This window comes from Eublepharis macularius, chromosome 9 (genome assembly GCF_028583425.1).
Source record: "Eublepharis macularius isolate TG4126 chromosome 9, MPM_Emac_v1.0, whole genome shotgun sequence".
NCBI classification, from domain to species: domain Eukaryota; kingdom Metazoa; phylum Chordata; class Lepidosauria; order Squamata; family Eublepharidae; genus Eublepharis; species Eublepharis macularius.
Genome location: NC_072798.1, coordinates 37,633,278 through 37,659,109, shown reverse-complemented (window position 1 = coordinate 37,659,109; position 25,832 = coordinate 37,633,278). Strand labels below are relative to the sequence as shown.

The 25,832-nt window shown below is 43.5% G+C and overlaps 1 protein-coding gene across 2 annotated transcripts in view; it reads left to right on the top strand.

Annotated features, from left to right (window-relative positions):
• Positions 1-376: 376 nt before the first annotated feature.
• SUN2 (Sad1 and UNC84 domain containing 2) overlaps positions 377-25,832 on the top strand; it is a 37,165-nt gene continuing 11,709 nt past the window's right edge. The window contains exons 1-12 of one of the 2 annotated variants that reach the window (XM_054987995.1): positions 377-729; positions 7,556-7,722; positions 12,978-13,168; positions 13,916-14,050; positions 15,707-15,802; positions 17,085-17,178; positions 17,869-17,939; positions 18,532-18,653; positions 22,503-22,718; positions 23,158-23,235; positions 23,958-24,001; positions 25,217-25,382. In XM_054987995.1, the coding sequence (XP_054843970.1) occupies positions 7,589-7,722; positions 12,978-13,168; positions 13,916-14,050; positions 15,707-15,802; positions 17,085-17,178; positions 17,869-17,939; positions 18,532-18,653; positions 22,503-22,718; positions 23,158-23,235; positions 23,958-24,001; positions 25,217-25,382 (1,347 nt within the window). In that variant the 5' untranslated portion in view covers positions 377-729; positions 7,556-7,588. The remainder of the gene's footprint in view (positions 730-7,555; positions 7,723-12,977; positions 13,169-13,915; positions 14,051-15,706; positions 15,803-17,084; positions 17,179-17,868; positions 17,940-18,531; positions 18,654-22,502; positions 22,719-23,157; positions 23,236-23,957; positions 24,002-25,216; positions 25,383-25,832) is intronic. The other variant, XM_054987996.1, reaches the window with a different exon arrangement.

Sequence of the window (25,832 nt, the reverse complement as noted above, 5' to 3'; positions counted from 1 at the left end):
GGCTATGAGCTCTACTCTCGAGAGCTCCGGCCCTGTAAAACTATTCGGTCTCTAAAGTGGCGCTGGAGTCGAACACAGCTCACGTAACTCACGCACGGGGGTGGGGTGAGAAGTCCTACTTTTATTGTATTTTAAAGGGTTCGCCTCTCGCTCGCTTCCCGATGCTGCCCATTCAAACGCAGGGGGCGCAGCTCAGCCCCGCCGCAAGTGAGGCCGCTCTCTTTGCGCAACCCCGAACAGCCGAATCTAGAAAAGGAACTGGCGCGGGGGAGGAACGAGCGGCGCTTTTTGTTCAAACCAGCCAATGGGCGCAGGGCGTCGCCGAAGATTGACAGCCGGGGTTAGGTGCGGCCCCTGCCAATGGGCTCCCGTTTGCCCAGGGACTTGACAGCCGCGCGCACTAAGCCCCAGGCCGTATTGTTACCCCGTCGCCGGGGCTGGTCCGGTTTGCAGCGAGGGGTTTCCACCGGGCGCACCCTCTTTGCGCCCTCGCTCTCCTTGGCTGCGGATTCCCTTAATTAATTGGAGGGATCACTACGACTCTCCACTCTGCGAACCTCGCGTTCTTTGGGTCGATTTGTTCTGATTGGCGTCGGATCAGAAATAAATGCATTGCAGCTGAAGTTTGTGGGCTTTGAAGGGCAAGGATAAGAAAGAGCCCGGTTCGCTTTTCGGCTTGCTCCATATTCTTCGAGTCACTCGCCTGTCCTTCCGCCCCGGGCAGCCCAGGTAAAGCTTTCTTCTCACCCACCCCCCCTCGCCTTTCTTCCCGGGAATAAAGCTTGCATTTTATTTCTGCTCCCCTTTTAATGAAGTCGCCCACTGAGAGGAAAAGACTGAGCTGCTTTACTGTTCCCTTTCTGTCTTCCCCATCAAGAAGGATGCGCCTCACGCTGCTTTTGTTATTGTGGCGAAGTAAATATAGCCGCAGATGGGCAGGAGTTCCTTGACAAGAGGCGCTGGGCAAGGATCAGGGGGAGGTCGGAAGAGACCTGCGGCAACCTCTAGCCGATGCGTGTTTATTTTGGAGTTAGTCCGTGGGTCTTGCTCCCAAGTAAGCCTGCACGGGACTAGGGCCCCGGGGTGCTTAAAAGCAACGCGAACCAGCTCGAAACGTCATCTTGCACGAGGCTGACTGGAATTTCAAAATGAAATTATTGCACGGGCGGTCTCTTTTGTCCCCGCCCCCTCTCTTTACAGCCCACTCATCTTCTTAAATGGTACAAAAGGTTATCCAGACTTGGTTGACATTCCTGTGTTTATTGACTTCATTTATGCCCGTTTTTCACCCCAACGGAGACCTAAACCGGCATGCATCCTCTTCTGCATTTTAGCTGCATAATAACCTTGTGAGGTAGGTTAGAGCTCTAGGCTTAGAGGGTGTGACTGGCCCAAGGTCACTCAGCAAGCTCCATGGATTCGAACTGGTGTCTCCAAGATCCTAGTCCAGTGCTTTAACCACCACACCATGCTGGTTTAGTATTTGTATGGGGTGGGGTGGGGTTCAGTGGGTAACTGATAGGGGACGGTTTGTTGCCAATGGTGAATTTTTATACAGAGTGAGGCGTGAGGGCTCCTACCAAGAGCTGCAGCATCTCTGACCTTGGGCACCATCTCCCTTGAGCCTTGGTGTGGGATGACACTGGCGGTTCAGAAACGTGCTTTGGGTCAGGTCAGGACTAATTTCTTCACATGCTCCAGAGCTATGGACTGCTGCCAGGATTGGGCATTATGTTTTGCCCTCATAAACAATTCTGGCAACTCAGCCGGTACAGCCCTTTCTTTTGCAGAGTTTTTCTCAGCTTTGCTTGGGGCTTGACACATGGGGAAAACAAAGCAGTAAGGGGGGGTGTCTACACAGGAAGTGGCTCACAGGCTTCCTTTCTAAGAGAGCATCTTCTTTTCCTTGTTTAAATCTGAAAGGAGGCCAAACACAATCCCTGGAGTAGCATACATGATTTCAATTGAGTTACCCGAGGGATGGATGTGGTTTCTTAATAGCTCTGAACAGATGCCTTTGTACTTTCTTCTGCCCTTTGGGAATTTGGTGTTAATTCTCTCATTGCTTCTTGTCTTTTGGGGGATGAGGAATGTCTTGAGAGATGCTGCAAACTTATGAGAATGGGTGTGTGACACCTAATATGCTGTGTTTGTGGTATAATTGTATAAAGTACGGGGAACATCTAACAGTGTATTTTGTTGTTTTGTGACAGGGATGGGATTTGACAAGAATTGGCAGAGGGGAAAGGATCTTTTGCAGCCCAGCATGGAAGCTACTGGTGTGCGCTTTTGCCATGCGACCAGGCCAGGGGAGGGGGCGGGGAAGCAGTGACTTTCCCCCCATTACTGTAGGAGCAGAAGTGTTGGAAGTGCTGTGGCACCATAGAGGCTTAAGCAGTTCATTATTACAGCATGCACGTCCGTAAGCCATGCCTCCCTTGTGACTTTGCTATGCTATGCCCTGCTTCCTCCGGGGCGAGATTCCCTTTCCAGCAAGGCATGGGTTAAACAGTGGGGCTTTATGCCCACGTGAAATGGACTTTCTTGCTGTGGCTGGAAAGAAGCCCAGCAAAAACCATATAAGGGGTGGAAGTTAAAAGTGGCGGCCAGGCTGAGTTTCTGCTGCTCGGGCTGTTTTGCTTCTTGGCAAGCCGCTTTGCAGGGCAGCTGGTGTTGGTTGCTGCTGGGTGGGCACCCACATGAGTCCAACCAAACTCCGAACTGGCCTTCTTTCACTCTTGGCCAGGATTTAAGTTCTTGTCTAGGCCAAGAGCTCTCCTGCAGCTGTCTACCAAGTTTTAGACGCATTTGGCTCCTGATGCGCTAAAAGAAGTAATGTGATTTGCCCTGTCTTCTGGCGCAGTTAGAAACTCACGTGCTAATACCAGCCAGTTGGAGGCACTGATGCTTTAGAGAATAGGCGGATGGCCCTAGCCAGAGTTGCACACTCCACTCGGCCCCCTGCTGGACTAGGAGGAACGGCCCCAGTCCTGTTTTTTTCAAGCAGAATCACTGGACGTGCATCTTATGTGAATGCACAAGGCTGTCGTATACTGAGTCAGACTTTGTCTTCTACTGCTCTTACCAGCAGCAAAGTTCCAGGATTTCATGTGGAAAAAGGCTTCTCCCAGCACCTACCACATGAGACCCTTTAACTGGAGATACCAGGGTTTAAATCTGGAACTTGTGCATGAAAACCATAGTAATAATATTAATAACAACAATGCTTATACTGTTCTTCTAGACAGATTAGTGCCCCACTCAGAATGAGGCAAAGTTCATGCTATTATAATCCCCACAATAGAGGTGGGGCTGAGAGGAGTGGCTTCCCCAAGGCCACCTGCTGAACTCATGGTAGTAGTGGGATTCAGACCATTGGAGTGCTAATTCACAGCCTAATCACTTAACCACTATGCTACAGCAGCTCCTTTAAATATGTCCTTTATTAAGGGTTGCCAGCCTCCAGGTGGTGGCTGGACATCTCCCAGAATTGTGACTGATCTCCAGTTGTCAGAGATCTGTTCACCTGGAGAAAATGACTGCTTTGGAGAGGTAGACTCTATGGTATTATACCATTTTGAGGCCCCTCCCCTCATTCCACCCTCTCCAGGCTCCACCCCCAAAGCTCCAGGAATTTCCCAGCCTGGACCTGGCAACCCTGCCTTTATTGCCAAGCTACCTACAGCTCATCCCCAAAGAGAGATCCTTCACCATATCTGTTCCTTCCTGGGTATTCATGTGGCAAACTGTATACTTAGCAGCTTCCTGGTAGACCTGGCACTCCCTCTTACAAACGGTCATTTATGAGCACATTCCTCCTCCAACTTTAGGACTTGGAGGAGGGAGATATTCCAAGCAGAAGAACTAGGTAGCTCATTTACCTCTGCGCTGCCCCATCTAACCTGATTTCAGTGTTTTGACTTTGCCCAAGGAACTCTGGAAACTATCCCTTTGTAAGAGTGCTAAAGCAGACCTTCAAGAGAGTCTCCCGCTCCTTCGCAGAACTCTGATTCCCAGGGTTCCATAGTTTTGATAGCTACATTGGATTAAAACTAGTTTACATTTGTATTGCGGACATGCTTGGGTTGGTTGAGGCAGGTTTTAAACAGGAGCCTGCACCATGTATTTTCTTACCCAACCTCATGGACTAAACTTATCAGGCTTCAACAGCTACTGTTTTGGGATGCTCCTGCATAACTTGTTAATTTACCCCATGATTTCCCAGGGACTGTTTTTGAGATGGAACATGGAATAGTGAATGAGGTTTGATGTATTGTTTGCAACAGAAGCATTATTGTAACTAATTTTACTGGCTCACGTAGCTGCAAACAAGTTGTGTGATGGAAAGAGATAGTAAGAACATAAGAACATAAGCAAAGCCATGTTGGATCAGGCCAGTGGCCCATCCAGTCCAACATTCTGTCACACACAGTGGCTAGAAATCCAGTGCCATCTAAAGGACTGTCAGTGAGGCCAGGACACCAGAAGCCCTCCCACTGCCTTCCTTCCAGCACCAAGACAACAGAGCACCACCTCCCCACAAAGAGAATACCATCTATCTCCTGTGGCTAATAGCCACTGATGGACCTCTGCTCCATATATTTGTCCAGTCCCCTCTTGAAGCTGGCAATGCTTGTAGCTGCCACCACCTCCTGTGGCAACGAATTCCATGTGTTTATCACCCTTTGTGTAAAGTAGTATTTTCTTCTATCTGTTCTAACCCGACTGCTCAATAATTTCATAGAGTGCCCACGAGTTCTTGTATTGTGAGAAAGGGAGAAAAACACATCTTTCTCGACCTTCTCTAACCCGTGCATTATCTTGTAAACCTCTATCATGTCTCCCCTCAGTCGTCTTTTCTCCAGGCTAAAGAGCCCCAAGCGCCTCAATCTTTCCTCGTAGGGAAAGTGTTCCAACCCTTTAATCATTTTAGTTGCCCTTCTCTGTACTTTTTCCAGTGCTATGATATCTTTTTTAAGGTGTGGCGACCAGAACTGTACACAGTACTCCAAATGAGGCCTCACCATCGATTTATACAGAGGCATTATGATACCAGCTGATTTGTTTTCAATCCCTTTCCTAATAACCCCTAGCATAGCATTAGCTTTTTTTATGGCAGTCGCACACTGTGCTGACGTTTTTAGTGAGTTATCTATCATGACTCCAAGATCTCTCTCTTGGTCAGTCTCCGCCAGTTCAGACCCCATCAACTTGTATTTATATTTTGGATTTTTGGTTCCAATGTGCATTACTTTGCACTTGGCTACATTGAACCTCATTTGCCACATGGATGCCCACTCTTCTAGCCTTGACAGATCCCTTTGGAGTGCCTCACAATCCTCTCTGGCTTTCACCACCCTGAACAATTTCGTGTCATCTGCAAATTTAGCCACTTCACTGCTTAATCCCAATTCCAAATCATTAATAAACAAGTTAAAAAGCATTGGACCCAATACCGACCCCTGTGGCACCCCACTGCTCACCACCCTCCACTGTGAGAAGTGCCCGTTTATGCTCACTCTCTGTTTCCTATTAATTAGCCAGTTTTCGATCCACAAGAGGACTTGGCCCTTTATCCCATAGCTACTGAGCTTACTTAGGAGCCTTTGATGAGGAACTTTGTCAAAAGCTTTCTGGAAGTCAAGATAAACAATATCTATCGGGTCTCCCTTGTCCACTTGTTTGTTCACTCCCTCAAAGAACTCTAACAGATTGGTGAGACAAGATCTTCCCTTACAGAACCCATGCTGAGTTTTCCTCATCAGCTTTTGGTCATCAATGTGCCCACTAATTTTATTTTTGATAATAGTTTCCACCAACTTACCCGGTATTGACGTCAGGCTGACTGGCCTGTAATTTCCCGGATCTCCCCTGGAACCTTTTTTAAAGATGGGGACAACATTAGCTACCTTCCAGTCCTCAGGAACAGATGCAGAGTTTAATGACAGATTACATATTTTTGTGAGGAGATCTACAAGTTCACACTTGAGTTCTTTCAGAACTCTTGGATGTATGCCATCTGGGCCCGGTGATTTATCAGTTTTTAAATTATCTAGCAGTCGCATAACCTCCTCTCTCGTCACCTCAATGTGACTCAGGTCTTTCAAAACCCCTCCCAAAGTCAGTGCTTCCGGAGTGGGCATGCACTTCTTATCTTCCACAGTGAAGACAGAAGCAAAGAACGCATTCAGCTTCTCGGCCATTTCCCTATCACCCTTTAGTAATCCTTTTACGCCTTGGTCATCCAAGGGCCCCACGGCCTCCCTAGCTGGTTTCCTACTTCTAATATATTTAAAGAATTGTTTATTGTTTTTCTTTATGTTCTTTGCAATATGCTCCTCATATTCCCTTTTTGCCTGTCTGATCACAGACTTGCACTTTTTTTGCCACAGCTTATGCTCCTTTTTATCAACCTCACTCCGACTAGTTTTCCACTGCCTAAAAGAATCCTTTTTACCTTTTACAGCTTCTATTACATTGCTTGTTAACCATGCTGGCCTTTTCCTAAACCTATTTGTGCCTTTCCTAACCAGCGGTATATATTTAATTTGAGCTTCCAGGATTGTAGTTTTAAATAGTCTCCAAGATTCCCCAAGTGTTTTGACCTTTTTTACTTTCCCTTTCAGTTTCTTCTTCACGTACCCCCTCATCTCAGAAAAGTTACCCCTTTTGAAGTTAAACATGGCTGTGTTGGTCTTATTTGGCAATTTCCTATTTATACATATGTTGTACTCAATAACATTATGGTCACTGTTCCCAAGTGGTGCAATCACATTTACATCTCTCACCAGGTCTTCAGCATTACTGAGGACCAAATCCAGGATCACCTCTCCCCTAGTAGGTTCTGTAACCATCTGTTCCATAGCACAGTCATTGAGACAGTCTAGAAACTCACTTTCTCTCCCCCGATTCGAACACCCATTGGCCCAGTCAATGTGTGGGTAGTTAAAATCACCCATTACAACACAGTTTTTTTGTTTAGCAGCCATCTTTAATCCTGTCATCATTTTATAATCCTCCTCTATTTTCTGATCTGGAGGGCGATAACAAACTCCCACAGTTAAGTTTCCATTTGGGCCCGTAATTTCAACCCATAGTAGTTAGTAGGCTCCTTCAGTAATAGATTTCTTAAGACAGATGGGGAACGAGATAGAAACAGGATAAACTATTGAATGTATGGGTAGCTGAATGAAGTTAAATTTGAGGGGGCTGGTCCAGCAACTTATTTATCAGTCTGGCCTGGATGAAAGCCACGATGAGTATTATGAAATATACTCCCTTCAAGTTTGATTGCTTAATGTACATGTATGCTAAATTGTTCTAAAATAAATCCATTGCCTGATGAGCATGTGTGTGTTTTTGGACAGGTTGCAGAAGAACAGGAAAACATCCTAGTCCCAGTAGAGTCCTCTTAGATACACCTAGGAACGTGGACACCTCCTGTTCCCATTATACACAACGCTGTGACATTTCTAAGACCTTCCCTCTGTCTTTGGCCAGTCACAGCAGGCAAATTCAAAGTTCTTATGCTTGCCTTCCTTTGCTGCTTCCCTAGGTACCTTAGCGACGGTGGTGGCCTTCTTTGACGATGTCTCGGCGAAGCCAGCGCCTCGGTACTGTCCGTTATTACCAAAGTGATGAGGTTGATGACGGTAGTAGCAGCAGTGGTGGGAGTTCACTGCTTAGTGGCCAGCAGGCCCTGTTTAAAGACAGTTCCAACAGGTAAGTGGAAACAAAGGAAAAGAGAACCCAAACCTTTCCCTCTAACTGGATTTCTTTGGACCTTTAATTGAAGCATAAAGTTGGCATTGCTTTTTTCCACATCCCTGAATTGGGAAGCTGCAGTCTGCAAGACAGGGATACAAAGAGGCATTCGGAGCCTTTTGTGTTGGATCTCTAGCTAAACTAAAAGCATGGTTGTTGTGGATTTTCCGGGCTGTAAAACTAAAAGCAATTTGAACTATTCCACACACTGGATTTAACTCCAGATTTTTAAAAAAAACCCTCTATATTTTGGATTTTGAAAGCCACATTTTGGCTTTTCAATATTTTGTTCAGAGTTTTTGTACCTGGAGCTGAGTGTGAGCCTCATAATCTGGATTTCAGAATTAAAAATCCAAAATGTAAACATTGTGAGGAAATTTGTTGTGGAACACGTTTCAGCTTACCTTGGTTTCTTAGCAATATTAGTAAAGCAGTATTGCCTGGAATTCTGTAGACTTGTCATGAGTTGTTGGAAGAATTTCTGCTTTGAGCTCTTCAGCATCATCCTTGCCAGATTTTCCCACGCCTGTCTTGTGATAACCTTCCTTGTTTTCCAGAATCTTCCCTGATTTTTTCCCCAAGCAAGCAGTGTGGCCACACCCTGTCTGCTGTAGAGCTTCATTACCACATTGCTTTAATTGGGTGGGTGAGAATATTGGAGAAGTAATTTTTTTACTCCTGTAGTACTTCTAGAGAGAAGAGAACCGAGCAGTTTACAGTATGGAGGTTCTGTCCACTCCATTCTAGTTTTCTGCTGTTAGAGGGGTGCCTTGTGTTAAATGTAGCTCGTGTATCCCAGAGGAACTTGCTAGATTAGGCTTGTGAAAGCCACTTGCTGCATTGCCCCAAGGTGAATAGGAATTGCTTGTGAGCAAAGATCCAGAGGAGTTAGCCGTATTAGTCTGTAGTAGCAAAATAGTAGAAGAGTCCAGTAGCACCTTTAAGACTAACCAGCTTTATTGTAGCATAAGCTTTTGAGAACCACAGCTCTCTGACGAAGAAGAGGTAGCTATTTTAAGTCAAGTTGAACAGATCTCACTTTGAAAGTCTTTCCATTGCCTTTATGAATTTCATAATTGCTTTTTTTGTTTTTTGTTTTAAAATGGTGGTGGCAGAGCACCACTGAATCACAGTGGCAGAACTGAGAGCAAAATGCACATCTTAAACCCCACCCCTGAATCTTTGGTCTCTTACAGATGGATAGTTTGCCTCACCTCGGGTGCTATTGGGAAATCCCCCCCCCCCCCGCCTACAGCATTGTGGTGTTTCTGTGAACCTCATGGTTTTCCCCTTGCTTGCTTGAGATCTTTCTCAAACCTGTTTTGCCGCACTATTTGGAGCAAGATGATAGCAAAGGTGGGGTGGCACCCATATAGATGTTACTTTTTTAGGAAAGTTTTATGCCACCCTTCCAGGAACCTGCCTAACACCACTTACAAAATAAAAATTACAAAAAACCAAAATATATTAAAATCCAGCATTAAAAATCCAGTCTAGTATAAAACCATAGACCATTAAAACAGATCACTGAAAGCTTAAAATAACGTTATCCAAGCTAAAGTAATGTTTAAAATTAGAAGCCTATGTGAACCAAAACTTTTCTGGGACCTAAAAGAAATTGATGTATGTGGCTAGATGAACCACAGGGGGAAGGGCATTCCACGAGCTGCTGTAATACAGTGGTTACGTGGTTCAGCTGCGAATGAGCACTCTACTGGTTCAAATCCCACTACTGCCATGAGCTCAGGAGGTAGCCTTGGGTAAGCCACTCCCCTCAGCCCCAGCTCCCAGCTGTCTAGTGTGGATAATAATAACACTAACTTGTTCACTGCTCTGGGTGAGGCACTAATCTGTCTAGAAGAGTGGTATATAAGCATTATTATTAAACAAGGTGCCAATTCCACCCGCATCTGCACCATTTTCCATGCCCAGGCCTTCACAGGCTTTTTTTTCTTATTGGCAATTGAATATCATTATAGCATTCTAAGAATGTGTCAGTCAGATTCTCTGAATTCCTAGCTTTTGTGTTGTGTGTTTTTTTAAAATTTCTAGTCCCTTTCCATGTGCAGATGTGCCTTTCCCCTTATATTTCTGCAAGGAAAGAGGCTACTTCTTTCAAAAATGAAAAATAGGAATTAAGAGAACCAGAGAGAGAAATTATTATATATATTCAACTGCTGTTTTGAAAAGCCCTGGTGGGAGGGGGTGGGATGGCTGCTGTGGGGGACTGGGGCAAAGAAAATGTGAGGAATCCTGCCACATGAAAGCTCTGTTGCGCTGCACAACATAGATCTGTTTCCATGTGAAAATACAGCCAGAAGCATGACAACAGGGGAGTTGTCTCTTGTCATTTTTTTTAAATTACTTTTTATTTTTAATTTTTTCTGTTTTTAATAACAATAATATTAACTCAACAATTCAACATAATATAATACACTGAAAGAGAAAGAAAATACTACCAACAAATCCCCCCCAAGAACAGGTTGAATATATCAAACAATTGAGCATATATACAAGAGATCAGTAATATATTGTACAACTTCTGGATGTCTATATATTCATCTTTTGAATAATGATGATTTTTATGTCAAGATAAAATATTAAAAATAAAAGGATTCAAATGAATATTGGTCACATCTCTTGTCATTCTTGACGTCATGGAAGCTATCCAATATGTGCCTATTGAAGCAAGCATAAGTAAATCTTCTTGGAAGAAAATGTGGTGTTATTCAGTGAGATTTGCTCCCGGGAAAGTGTTCTTAGGATTGCAGCTTTTAGCATTTATATTGGTTGCTAATATCATTTGTATTGCATGCAGGACTCCAAATAGAAGTGTGTGTGTGGTACTTGGTATATTTTCTCAGCAACAAAATATAGCAGTGATGAAAGACTGTTGTTCTCTTGCAACAGAAGCACATCATTAAGGGAGCCCAGCAATTTAATAGGGGCTGCAGAGAAAAATCGCCTTGTCTTAGTCTGCATGTGCTCTTCTTACACTTTAGTTTCTGGACTGTCTTGCCCACGTAGGAAGATCCAGTTGTGAATGATTGGTATAAGTGCACAGTATTGTGGTGCAGGCTTAGTTGTCTTTAGATGTGCCATGTCTTGAAATGATAAATTCCTGTACCTGGGTGGACCTTCAGAGCAGAGCTCTCCTGGAACCAGGTCAGAGCACATCTGGGGATGGAGCTGGGGTGGGGCCCGGTGATTTGGTGTGTATCTGGGATTAGAGCCCAGTAATTCTTGTTGGCTCCAGGGCAGGGTCCAACAGTGTGGAACTGAGCCCAGTGCAAAAAATAGTCTCTTCACTTGAAAGGTACACCTTTTAAAAAGGAAATGAAAAGCAGCTAAGAGGAAAAACATGCCTTTGCCCCTTGATATTTCTGGCAAATAGCCCAGAAGCGAAAAAATGCCAGCCAGGATGTGTGTTTTGTTTTTGTTGGCCAGTGGGCAACCCCATTAGCAATTGCTTAATCGTTGGGGGAAATAAAAAATCCTTCCTTCCTGCTTTGCTGTGAGCAGCCGTAAATGCTGTCACCATCCTGGAAACCCACAGCTGCTGCAGAGGAAGCAGGCAGGAAGTGGAGTGGGCGAAACTGTGGGCAATATGTTCTCTGTGCTTAAGCACATCTCCGCTGCTTGGGCAAAGATGTGTAGGCAGCTGAAAGATGTTGCCACCTGCCTGTGATGTTCCTCTTTTTTTTTTTTTTTGGTAAATGTTGTCGTGTAAGGTAGAAAGAGCTGCTTCTGTTTTTTAAAACATCTCACCTAATGCGAGCTTGAATCTCTGCAAGGTCAAAAGGTTTGTCTCTGTACCACCCACAGCATTGTTCCACAATCCGAGCAAAGCAATTCTGGTTTGTTTCTTTCTGAGGTGGCAATACCCCTCCCTGCATTGCCTGAGCATCCGTTATCTAATCGAGAAATACTGCGATGAGGCAGGAAGCCATCACCACTGCTGCAAATGCAAGCCTCTGTGGCTAGCTTAGAGTTTCTGGAACTTTTAACACTTGGGAGCCCACATACGCCCATTCTGCTTCTGCAGCCCCTTCATGCCTTCCAACATCTGTTCTGTGGGTAAACTTAAGCACAGTTGCTTGTATGCAGCCCACTGTTGTGTGCAAGGATAGGTGGACTGGAACATTACTCTGACACCAGCATGAAAAGGGGAACATATAAAAGCTTTAGCAAGGAGACATTGCTAGAACAAAGGAGCAGCTCTTCTGGGAGAGGAGATGGGACAGGATCCTGTCTTTGCCTTAAACGTCAAATAGACCTCACCTCATAATTTGAGACCTGGGAGTGCAGTGATCCTGGGCTCCCTCACAACCCACCCTCTCTTAGGAGATGAGAGTAAAGTAATATATCCCAGGCGCACTGCCTCACCCTTGTGAAAGGCAGGATACAAGTGTAATAGCAGGATTATTTAGTGATCATCTGATCCTTCTATTTATTTATTAGCTCATCCTTTGGCTCAGAGCAGTGCATGTTGCCCTAGTGTCCCACCATCACCACCAGCTCTTGATTTTATCCTCACAATGGTCTTGTGACCTAGGTTAGACGGAAAAATAAGGAGCAGCTCAAAGTCTTCTAGGGAGTTGCCATGGCGGAGCTGGGATTTGAAGCTGGGCCTTCATCCAAGTCCATGCCTCTAATCACCGTGCCCCACCCACCCACCCTATGTGAAGACCTGCACTTACGGACACAGTAGATCGCTGGTATGTTGTCCAGTGCATAACAATCTAAGACAATTCACTTTCCATCCCCCTCACTCTTGCAGGTGTGTAACCAGCTATCCAGTGGCAACAGGCTTGTTATTAGTTAACACCACGGCTTTTTTTTCTGGGAAAAAAGGTGGTGGAACTCAGTGGGTTGCCCTCCGAGAAAATGGTCACATGGCTGGTGGCCCTGCCCCCTGATCTCCAGACAGAGGGGAGTTTAGATTGCCCTCGCGCGGAGGGCAATCTAAACTCCCCTCTTTCTGGAGATCAGGGGGCAGGGCCACCAGCCATGTGACCATTTTCAAGAGGTTCTGGAACTCTGTTCCACCGCGTTCCTGCTGAAAAAAAAGCCCTGGTTAACACAACTTTTTGTCTATGTGGACAGTCTGGGAACAAGCACGCTCTGCCTTTTTACCTTTCCTATTTTACTTTTTTCTCTCATGCACAACATCATGCCAGTATGTAAACTCATTACAGTTTCCTCTCCTGCAGCCGGAGCCTACGAAGGAAGTCAAACAGTGTAAAGCGTCCCTCTCCGACCCCGAGCCTGGGATCCAACCCTGCACATACCACCTACTACAGTGAGTCTGTGATTAGTGAGTCTTACCTGAGTGATGGCAGGGGGCGTTCTGTCCGGGGCAGTACTGCTTTGGATGATCCACTGAACAGCCATTCTTACTGGAGTGAGTATTCATCTCTCTTTAGCATAAGTTATGCAAAAGTCCTATACAAGTTGTGTTTTATTTATTCTACAAATCTTGCAAAACTGATCCACAGTCTGTATGATAACATCTCTATTGCAATAATACAATATCCTGTCTGCACCATTACACAGTAAGCACAATAAATGAGGTTTTTCCCTTTGGTGAGAAGGACAGCTTTTTTTTCAAAATCCTGTAAGGTGAGTGCCCAATTACAGAAAGGGCAATTAAAGTGCATACAACTGCCCTAAACATTAAGACTGTAGAAGCACTTCCAAGCAATGCCTAGATGGTGGGGCTTTCCATTTGCAAGCACATGGCTTTGAATAATATATTGAGATTACATTTCAAAGATTGAATGGTAAAGAAGTGAAATACCAGGTTAGGAGGTGTATTGAGAATCTGTATATGACCCACTTTTCATGACAAATCCACAGAATCACATACCAGCCAATAGATTTCTAGGATCCATAAGCTTGTACAAAAATATTGCAGTCTTGTTAATGGAAATTTATTGACTGCTTTCCTGAAAGCTATGGAAAAAGTTACAAACTTGGAAGCCCATTGGGGAGGTAAAGGAGGTGCACAATTTCTGAACTGCTTTAAAGTGTGGGGAGTCATGTTTGAGCAAGTGTGGACCTTTTGGAATCCAGTTATCCGTATTATGGAGAAAGAGATGAACAAAGAATCTCCTAGTTTTTCTCTAAAGAGAGTCTGTTTCCTGGATAGATGAGGAGCTCTCACTTAGAAGAAGAGGAGGCACCGGAGGTACAGAGTCCAGTAAAATCAATGGGCTTGCAGAAAGGAAGATCTATGACACCTATGCTTCTTCCTCGGGCTACTCCTCTGAGGATGACTATGCAGGTACAGAGCTGCTACATGCCTGAAGGCAGCCACTGTGAGTCAGTGACAAGAAACTCTCAGCAGAGAAGGAACTTGGCTCTTGTTTCATGCTGAGGGGCTTGTTTCATTACTTGGATGGAATGGAAGTGCTTGGGGCCCAACTCTGATTGCAGCCTCAGATACTTTTGGATGGTTGGAGTGAAGACAGGCATAATATTTTAACAGTGGTCCGAGAGAGTGCTTCACCTGCAGTCTGATAGCTTCTCAGGTTGAATTAACTATTCTTTCAACTCCCCTTGTACTTGAGGAGAGCTGTTTCCTTGTTGTTTTTGAAAGATTGACAGATGCCTATATGTTCTTCCTTCATCTTACCAAAATAATTCACTAAAACAGTTTCAAAACTGATCTGGAGAAGGTGTGTGTGGTGTTGGTGTCACTAACACTAGCCAATATTTCCTGCTCTTCATATAGTCCTCTGCTGGTGTTTTCACTGGTTTGAACTGGATCATACTGACAACTTGCATGTGTTTAGAATCCATGTATTGAAAAATAAAACACAGTGGTTTTTCAGAGCCTGCTCAGGGACAGAAAACAGTGAAATCACACATTCAAATGTGCCACCCTGCTTTTAAAATATTATCCATTTTCTTCACTTGTCTAGGACAATCATTGTAGAACTGAATCTGTAATGGAGGAAAAGCTAATGGATTTTTGTGAGGAGTTAATAAACATGGCAACATAAAGCCTTCCTAAGTCAAGGCCTCCTTAAAGTTCATCAAGACAAGACAAAGAGATACAGCATAGCTGGTGATGCTCACTTGGTTCCCTGTCTAGGCTCTGACAAGCCACAGGAAAAAGGGCAAGCCATGGCCATCCAGATGCACGTAATGCCTCATGATGCCCAAGGGGAAAGCTCCCAGGAAGCAAAAGGCCTGCAGTTGTCCTTGATCTGAATTAGTTCAACAAGTGGGTGTGCAAAAAGCCACCAGTATAGTATGGAATAGATTAGTGCTGCCCCCTCCTGGGATAGTCAAGAAGATATTCACAGGGCCTAGACAGTATAGTCGACTCCCAGGGTTTGGGTTTTTAATGCGTTGAGTCTGGGTTCCTCAGATCCAATTTGGATGTCCTGTGGCCACACAGAAGCTGCAGGAAATGGCTTTTTTTAAAATGAAAGAGAGAGCCCATTTGGCCTCAGGATGTTGATGTGGGTAGTGGGGAGGGCTCCTGCCATCCCCCAAAGCCATTTTCCCATGCAGAAATAGCACTAGGATGGGGGAGGGGTTCTCAATTTTTGCTGCTCCATGTGCATGGGACACCTCATATGAGAAAATGGGGAAATAACTCCCTTGCCCAGCACTGTTTCTGTGTGGGAACATGGCTTGGCAGGGGAGGCAGGAACTTTCTCTCCCGCCTATGGTGCTGTTCCAAGCCCATTTGGGTTCTCCTTTATTTTTTAAAAGCCATTCTTTACAGCTGCTGTGTGGCAGCAAGGAACCCGTGTTGAGTTTGGGGAACCCAGACCCAACTCTTTAAAAACCTGAGTGAGCAATTTAGCTTAGCCTTAGCTGCCCTCTCTGCCTCCTTGGGCAAGTCTCCCTCCTTTTTCCTTATATTCCACATGGGGGTGGGAAATGATGCCCTCTTCTGCTGGCTAACACTTCTGGTTTTTTGTAGGCCATACTTGCTTGGACCAGAATGCCTCTGGATCTGGGTTCAGGAATGCACTCTCTAAAGCAGGCGCTTTTTTGTGGCTGGTGCTTACATCACCAGGTAAATTGAAAAACTGTTCATGTTTTATTCACTGGATTGGTCTTAAAGGCACAGAGAAACTCTAAAGGCACAATTATTTCTGAAAAGTTCTTGTGTTTTCAGGGGGCCCTTGAATTTTTTGTCTATTTTCTCTCCATTTCCTGATCCCTATTTTCAGTTCTGGCAGGGGATGGAAGTTCAAAAGCCCCCAAGGCTGACATTTAAAGTCCTGGGGCACCGTGCAGTCCCTGAGCTATCTTGGGGCTCAAGGAAGCACCTGAGCTTTGGTAGCAGAGAGCCACAAATTTCTCTGGCCTGAATGTGCTACAGCTTAAGCTGAGGATGAAGGAATCAGGAAAGTGACAGTTACACTAGGATGAGCTTACTCAAGGAAGACCAAACTCTCTGTGGCTTGCCTCATTCAAATTGCAGTTCAATGCAGAAATGTCATTTACTTGACTTCTAAATAAATGAGTTTAGGATTGACATGCACATCTTCATATACCCTAAACTTCCTTCTGCATGGAAGACAGCACAACACAATATGATGTGTGGTTGTTTTTGTCTACACTGTACTTTGATGCATATTTTATGCCATATTTAATTCCACTAATCTATCTGAGGGATACCTTCCGACATTAACTTAAATATCAAGGAATCCATGTATGCTACAGGGAGTACATAAGTGCGGGGGAGAGGGGCACTGTATATGCTTGTCAGCCCTCCATTTCCCTCTCTGATGAATTAGGTACCCTCAGATGCCCCCAGGATTTCCCTGCAGTAGTGTTTTGCAAGGAAAGATGAGTAATGGTGGGCAGAGTCTCTTTCAGAGTTGTATGTACCCTATTAATGTTTTAATCAAGGGAATCCCTAGTGATATTTTAACGAAGCTCAAGGAGCTGGATCCCATGAATCCATTATGCTAATGGTGGCTCTTTCCTCCAGCAACTAGTGGAATGGATCTGTTTGGAATAGTTTGAAAATGTCTTCTGTATGACATTGTGTTTAATTCTAATTTAGAAATAATGCTGTCTATTCCAGAGTTGGAATGGCTGATCATTAAAAATCTAAACTAGCAAATGAATTGCCTTGACCAGCAACTTGGGTGGGCCGGAGGCAGCCTCTTTCATAACGTGCTCTATTCTCTGCGCGGGAGTGGAGGAATGAATCCTGAAAAGACTTCTGTTCAGAAATACAAGCTAAAGAGTGACTTGGGGATGAAAGGAAGGTGACATATTAGTGCTCCAGTGGAGGGAAAAAAGGAAGGGACAGCTGTTTTAATTCTGCCTTGGGGATTTTGCAGGCCGATTCTTTGGGCTGTTATATTGGTGGATTGGGACCACGTGGTACCGTCTGACAACTGCAGCCTCGCTCCTGGATGTCTTTGTCTTAACAAGGTTGGTGCAGAAGAGAATTCGCAGCCCAGTGGCTGGGGTGGCATGGGGTATAGAAGGGTTTCTGAACTGATTGAGGAGACAGGAGATGATGCTAGTAAGCAATACAGAGTTAGGAAACCTGTGTTTTTTAAAATTCTTGCAAGATCCTGTGATCTGCACCAGTCATACCCCTATTGCGATCTGGGTCATCTCAGCAGTATACAACTCAGTAGTAAGGAGACCCAAGGGTTGGCAAGAAAATAGGTATCAATAAGAACTAAGAAATCCAGAGTTAATGTTTCTGTGCATCTCTGTGCTCCATCTTTGTATCAGAAAATACAACATGACGTCCATCAACTTGTCGATTACATTTTTATTCTGCTCTTCTTGCAAGGAGTCCAGATTCTTTGTTTTATTCTCATGAGGACCTTGTGAAGTAGGTCCAGTGAGGTTCATGGCTGTGGGGTTTTAAACTCAGTCTCCCCAGAACCTAGCCTCCCCATTAGAACACACTTGCTCTCCAGCCTGTGCCGTTTATTTCCCTACTTCCTTCATCTAGCAGGACGGGGTGGAAGTAAAAAGACGCACAGTGCGATGATGTCACAGGAAGGGGGAGTGAGCTCAGGAGCCCTGAGCCTCTTAGACATCTGGTGTCTTTCTGGGAGAATTCCACTGATGCTTATTCCCCTTTCTCTCATCATTTGGTAACAGGAGCTATCCAGTCTTGAAGAAGCTTTTCTTGCTGCTGCTCCTGCTGTTGCTATTGACTGCTATTGGTTATGGTGAGTTTCTTAGGCCTCCTTTGCCTGCACAGTTTGTGGCTGTCTGTAAAGCACAACATCAAAGCCACCATGTGTTCCCTGTAAGCAGGAAAAAGCTAGTAAGAATTTCCTCACTGGGTGAAGCTTGTTGAGTTCTGAGGCAGGGCATGGTAGTGTTAGTTTCCCCCGCTATTGCCTGCCTCTTGTAACATCGAAGTTATAGTCCCTCTGAGCATGCAGGTTCCCTCTAACTTTCACAGCCAAGCCCTTTTGCTAACCAGTTCCTCCATGAATTTGCCTCATCTTTTAAAATCCCCTCAGCTAATGGACATCGAATTCTTGCCATCAGTTCCACAAGTGAATCAGATGTTGGGGAAAGGAGCTACTTCCTCCTGTCTGCCTTACATTTGCTGCCAATAGTTTTTACTGGGTGAATCTGAAAGGCAATATTATAACTCAGATACAACTAAGTAAATCTGTCAGCCTATTCATATGGACTCTAACAAAATAAGCCACTTTGGGCCCCCTTTGGAGAGAAACATGGGATACAAATAAAATAAATAAAAGTGTTTTCCCAAGTTATCTTTAACCAGATTTCTCTCTCTCATGTTAGGTGCTTGGTACTTTTACCCTTTCGGGCTTCATCCTTCTATGTTTTCTTGGGGAGCTGCAAAGTTGTCCCCTCCTGTTACCAAGAAGGTATATGAAGCTGGAGATTTCACGGCACTCTATGAGGTGAGTACAAAACAGATCTCTGGGGTGCACTTATGGGGGGATAGTGTCATGGTTTGTCTTTCATCCTTGGATAATCTCCCCAAAATACTAAGAACTGCAGACCAGCTCTTGGGAGTTCCCCTTTTAATAGTTTCCAGTTGTGCCACGACTGAAGATCTATATGCTTTATTGCTGTATGTTGACTGGAATTGAGCTGTAATTCAGAGTGAAGACAGACCTGGCACTCTTAAGGGGAGTCACAAAAGCTTCTCTTCAGTCTTCACTCATCTCATAAACTTTGCTTTGTGATGTGTGTCAGCCCTCAGTTCTAACAAATCTCTCATGTATCAGGTGGGCCACCTTCCTTTCACATTAAAGTAACACACATGCGTTCATGCTTATGGACATTCACCTACCTTCGCACTCGCTCCATCAGAAAACTCCACAAATACTATAAACATAGTTGTCAAACTGCTGCAAAGATGGGGGCAGGGTTGCCTGCTGCAGCTGGATTTTTTTTCCTAGTGCAAAATGAGACACGCAGAACATCTATAGGCCACTTTTTTCCTACAGAGCTTTTAATTTTTAATTTTTTGATTTATTAGTGCATAAACATAGAAAAATTAAAAAGCAAACAGGAGAGAGAAGAAAAAGAAAACACTATTGGCTACAAAAACACTATTGGCAAATCTGTACATAGGTATCTATAAAAGATTTCCAAATATCTAAATATAAGTCCATGTGCAGTTGCCTTCTATATGTGATACATTCAAATTTTGATAATTCAATCAGGTCTTCAATCCAGGAATTTACAGGAAGTGGGCTTTTGTCTTTCCAGTGTTGAAATATAAGTCTTTTAACGACTATAAGAGCACAGAGGGTCCATTTCCATTGACCAACAGTTAGATTCCTAGATACAGACAAGTAGTTTAACAGTACATTAACATCCTCCAAAATAAGTTTTCTAACACAAAATTAATGTGACTAATAACTTTCTTCCAAAAGGGCTGAATGACTAAACACAACCCAAGCATATGCTTGTGAACTACACTGCCAACAGTTAGACACTGTGCTTAAACCTTTAGTAAAAAGATGCTGTGGTGTCCAATATACCCTAAACGTAATTTTTTGCTGAATAAGTCACAAGATCCATACTGGCAACAGGTATATGGCTTAAGGCCTTATCCCATTGCTTTAGCAAAATTAGAGGCTCCAGATCATTATTCCATTCATCTCTTAAGATTCTGTGCATCATATTTATTAACCAACTTCAAATATTTATGTACAAATATTGTAGATTTCGCTTTCTGTATTGATTCAATAAGAATCTCCAAAAGTGGGAGAGATTCTAAAGCACTCAAAGTTGCCAAACCATATTTGGACACCAACAAGTGTTGCAATTATAAGTATTACCATTTGGCAGAAGTTGGCAAATCATATTTAGACTTCAGTTGAAAAATGACAAGAACTCATCATCATTACCTATCAATTGATCTATGATAAAAAATTCCCTTATCTGTTCAAGCATTCCATAAGAAAGATTTCTTCCCAATTTTTAAATCTGGATTTGAACATAATGTTAGTTTGGCATGTGATATTACGTGCCCTACTTCTCTAGCTGCAGAAATTGTTGGAGGAACAAAACTCAATATAAGTAGATCCTAATGCATTCCACTTAAAAAGTGGTTCTAAAAAAGAGGCCTCTAAAAGGGTCCAAGATGGATTCTCCAAGTAAGGGGAGGGATCCCAATAATCTGTACACACTAACAATTATACCTGATGATAAGTACTAAGATCTGTAAGACCAAATTCTCAGTAATTAAAAATTGCATCCTCTTTCAAGAAATCTTGGGTAGTGTTGAACTGCACATAAATTTCTGAAAAAAGCATTAGTTTTATGAATATATATACAAGGTCTATAAAAAGGGGTTGTATGCATATCATATAATTCCAGGTATAATATTCATTTTGAGTGTATATACATTTTCCTGCAGAGCTTGACCCAAGATACACAAATGTGGTTCAGGTGACCAACCCCCCATTTTGATTCTTTGAATTTTCAGCTGTCTTTGTCCCTAGAGATGTGTGCTCTCTAGCAAGTGGAGTCATATTGTTGCTTACTTGCATTATCCATTGTTATTATTGCTACTTTCTTCCCACTCTCCTCTGCTGTCCAAATTTAGATTGTAAGCTCTTTGGGTCAGGGACCTGTCTGTTTTGCTTATGTTTCTCCAGCAAGCCTCGGAGTTTAACAAAACCTGTTCTAGCCAAAGACTGGCTGACTGTGTATGAGAAAGGGGCCTGGAAAAACTTTCAGAGCTGATCTTAGAAGTGGGAAGTTCAGGCTATCTTTTCTATGTTGAACTGAAAGCCACCATTGGTTTTGTTGTCTATGGTCAAAAGAGTGGTGTGTCTCTTTCCCTGTGGTGAAAGCATTAGCATTGGAAAATGCAGCAGACACCAGTTCAATTTTATTGTTGAGGTAACCACAATGACTTTATTAGGACAGTGCCTCCTCAGTGCCACTTGATCAATTAAGAGCTAAGGCTGTGCAATTGGCTGCTGCTCTGAGGTGATCTGGAAGCTAGGTGACTGCAGGTAGTGGTGGCTTGCTGCTGAGGCCAAGAGTCTATATCCCACTCCTAGAAAGATGAGAGGGCTGTTTTCTCATTACCTGGATGGGCATGAGAAGGGCTTGCCGTCTGACCTGTAGTACCCTGATGGACACAGGGGCAGCCCAGGATTAGGCCTCAGAATCACTGCCACACCACCACTGGCCAAGCAAGGGGTGGCTTCACTCTGAGTGAGGTGAGCATGAGCCACTGCAGCCAGAAGCAGTCTGCCTGAGCCCCAGATGGGATAGATGCAAGTGGAACAGGCACCTGCTCTTTTTCTTTTCTGTTTCTCCAGAGAATGGGTGGCTGAGGCCATCCCAAGAGCAGGGCCTGGGGTGGCTGCCTCTGTTGCCCATTGGCTAAGACTGCTCCTGCATAGACACCAGGGGTCCCTAGTTTCCAAATGTGATATAGTGTACTATTCAATGTGTCATACTCTATGTGTATATTAGTGGCACTATGCAAATTTTTATTAATACTGCTAATAGTATTACCATTGCTGTGTGTTGTTATTAACTAATGGACTGAGATCTGATAAATGGACGGCCTACCTCTTAGCTTTCTTGGGGGGAAAGTATTAAAAGCATTAACATTTCAAAAAGGTTTAGTCAGAATTGTCCCTTTAGTTAAAAGGCTGTGCCAAATCACATGAGAACACATTACTAAAGGGTCTGCCGGAAGCTGGGAAGCAGAAGAAAAGATACTGATGTCTGTCAAGCTTTTACTATTACCTAGCTTTTCCCATCTAAATAGGTCTGCGTTGTAATCCTAAAAAACATACAGATACATAAATAGTACAGAAGTAAAGCAGGTGGACCACCATATCAAAATGCCTGTTTAAGCAAAATTGTTACCTACCAGAGATTGGAAGGAAGGGCTGTGTGAGAGGGGATTCTGCAATTGACCAATCCCTTGAGAAGAAGCCGTGTTGTGCCCCCTCCTTGGGAGATTGCTTCACCTTGTATTATGATGTTTGGGGAAAATATATAGTGAGCCCAAACTGTAAAAAACATTGAAGACAACCACCAGATACTTAACTGTGTCTGGAAGTGAACTGAAAGTCAATATAGCTGACACAGGACCCTTGCCCCTCGGGCAACCCAGGCTACAGCATTCTACATTGCAACTTCTGAACAACCATCAAGGACTTCTCCGCACTGGCCACATTACAGCAGTCGATCATAGATTTGCCTGAAATACCCTTCTGAACTGAGATTTTTCTCTTTTTCTTTTTTACTACTCCTTGGATGAAAAGGCACAGCAGAAGGTTTTATCTCGGCTTCAGGCTCTGGAGAAGCGTTTTGAAACTCTGGAGGATTCTGCGTCAGTGCTGGAGCTCCAGAAAGGATCAGCCTCAACAGGAGCAGCTTTGCCTCAGGAGGATATCTTGGTTCTTCTGGACGGGCTAGTGAAACGACGGGAAATGGCCATGAGAGAGGATTTCCACAAAGAAACAGATCTTCACCTTCAGGTAGGGCTGCTCTAGAGGAATAGGGCGTCTGAAACTGAATAGGAGGAAGAAGTAGACGGCTGGGCTGTGTGCTTGAATTGGTGCGTATTGCGTGGGATGTTTAATCTCCAGTTTTGAAAGCTCTCCTGTTGAACTGGGAAAAACATCTCGGTTGGCTGCGTATAGCCAGCCACAGCTGCTCCAATTGACCTCTTTCCCCCACCCCCCCTCCTCTCCACCAGCCCCCATGAGTGCCTAGCACTTTTCTTTGCTGCTCCCGGTTGCCACTAGAACTCTTCACTGGATGTAAATACATGCTTGTTTAGTTTGCTTTTTGAACTGATTAATCAGTTGTTTAATAATCGGTTAAATCAGCTCTTGATGTGTTTACAGCTCCGACAGTTTGTGGAGAGTCATAAGCACTGTGCTGATTCTCATGTTTGTTTATTTTTCACCGCAGAATAAGTTGGATGCTTTCCAGTCCGAGGTGCAGAAAGATCTTGATAGTCTCTTACAGAAAGTCTCTGAGACTTCCCAGGTAATACTTAACTTCAATTTTAGATGTGTACAAATGCTGTGATCTGTGGGTTGAGTTGTATTGAGCTGGTGTTTGTAGCAGAAATGCTTTTCTCAACTTTTACCTCAGATCTATCTTTACATTTCCCCCTTTATTTTCTACTTGCTTATGTAGACAAGCTGTATTACAGTTACAGAGCCAAAATAGCACAGACTTTCAACAACTTGGACAAAAAGCATTCGAATATTCACAATTTTGCTGGAACTATTCTGCTGCTCTCATTATTATTTTACAGACAGTTTATTTAATGTTCTTGGGTTGGAAAGTTTTTTTCCCCCCTTAATGAAATTGTCTATGGTTGGTCAGGGTTAGTCCTATTTTACAGATGGAGAGTGAGGTTGAGAGAGAGTGGGTTGCGCGTCTGTTCCTTGTAACTCCTTGGCTTGACTCCAGGTCAGTCAGCCAAGAATAAGTCTAACAGTGCTTGCATGTACATGGTGCTTCAGAGATTTCCCAGATAATCTAGGTAGAGGAAAAAGGGTTCTAATCTACAAAATATTTCAAAGTATTAAAAGAAAGATCATCCCAAAAGAACCAATTTCTTAAGATCTATCTATTTATGTATTTCTGTGGCTTGTTATATTCCTCGTTTTAGGAATGCACTGCGTAGTCCTTTTTTTTTTTTTTTTTTCTCCTGTATGATATCAATCTTCCTTTGCTGTGTTTCCCTTCTCTGACCACAGGATACAGAGACTCGGATAGCCCAAATGACTTCACAGTGGCAAAGGTAACTTGAGTGTAATTAGCAAGGAGCTGCAATCTACCATTTTCAATCTTTTCGTGGTGGTAATGTGTGATGTGCAGGGATTTTTTTTTCAAGCAAACATTGTTCTTTAAAAGTGAAGGCATACATTTACAGAATTGGCTTATGAGGCAACGTATCTGAAGTCAACACTATTCACTTCTTGTACATCCTTAATTTTTTTTTTTACAGAACATGTGAATCATACAAAACATAAAAAGATAAAATGCATTCATTATAATCTGCATTCTTATACTATAGGGCTCCCCAACCTTGTTGATCATGTTTGGAATTTTGAGAAAGAGTAGAAGGTGCCTCCACAAAATGGCTGCCATGGGAAGTTTCTCCTTGGAAAATCACTGCACATCGTGACAAGCAACAGTGTTTCCCTCTCTTCCTCCCCTGCCCCCTTTTTCTCCATCGTTGGGGCTAAACATGCCACACTGCAGAGAATTAATACTTTTACAATCATCTGTGCAGGTGCCTAGAAACAAATCAGTGGGCAAGATGGCACCCATATGTACCATACTGAGAATCGCTAGCAAATATCATTTGTCTTATTTTGGAGGAATAAGTTTAATGTGGGTTTGGATCAGGTAGTGGAGGCACTTTTGTTGGGCACGAGGTTCTGCCTCTCTCATCAGAAGAAATTTCTTCTACCAGAGGAAAGCACTTTTGCTAACAGAATGGATCTATGGAAATCTAATCCATGACACATCACTATAGTTTAGTATATAAGCTTTGATATAAAAATTATGTGCCAGACTCTGTGGAACTTGTTGTTCAGCATGCTCAATAGATTGTGTTCTCCCCTAGTTCCATTTCAATCTTGATACCTTTTTAAATAATATGTGTGGTCATTTTTGAATAGCAAGAGCAACTAAAGAGTTGTACTCATTGGCTGTTCCATAATCTTAAGAACTATAAGGGCTAGAAATCATAATATGAATCTGCATTTCTCAGGATTCCACATTCTATGCAGAATACCAGGGCTTGTATTTGAGCAGTGGTATTACAGATAGACGTTGCTACTCTGATTATACAGTTTAAATAAAATTTTTGTTTGGGAGTAGTTTGAAAGAGGTTGCTGGTGGACCTTCTTTACTATCAAGCTGCCTACTTGAACCATGTGATTGGAGGAAGTTATTGGGTACTTTCTACTTCAGAGCTGTCTTCAGTCTTTCTGTTTTGCTTTTGAAGATCTACACAAGAAGGCCTGATGAGTGACTTCCAAAGGGAGATGGGTACACTGGAGGCACAGTTGGCAGGCCTGAAGAAGGAATTTGTGATCTTGGCTGCAGATGAGAAGGCCTTAGCAAAGCATGTGGAGTCTCTTCCAGGACAGATCAAGAGAGTGCAAGAGGATGTGAGTTTGCAGCTCCTATTTTTTCTGTTGTGTAACCTTGTATTTTATCTTTAGTGTGGTACAGTCAGACAGCTTAGCTTTAGGGATTGGAGTTGCATAAACTATCATCAAGCTGAATCTCTCAAGTATTCATCCTCATTGGAGTCAGACACATGAGTTATATTTCGATGCTATAAGGGTGATTCTTAAATTTTTTATATACTGTGGTGCTTCTTGGCAACAATTTCTCATAGTTGCTGTGGCAGCAATAGGGCTTGCCCACATTTTCCTTACTCCAGTCCTCACAGTGTCACTGCAAAACTTTTAAAGTTTTTTTTAAAGAAAAACAGTAATTGACATCTTGATATAGCATTATATCAATGTGTCAATTACTGATTTTTTTTAAAAAAAGAACTTCTTTTAAAAGTCCCTTGTGATGTAAGTGGGGTGGTGGCGGCCAGTGTGGGGTCT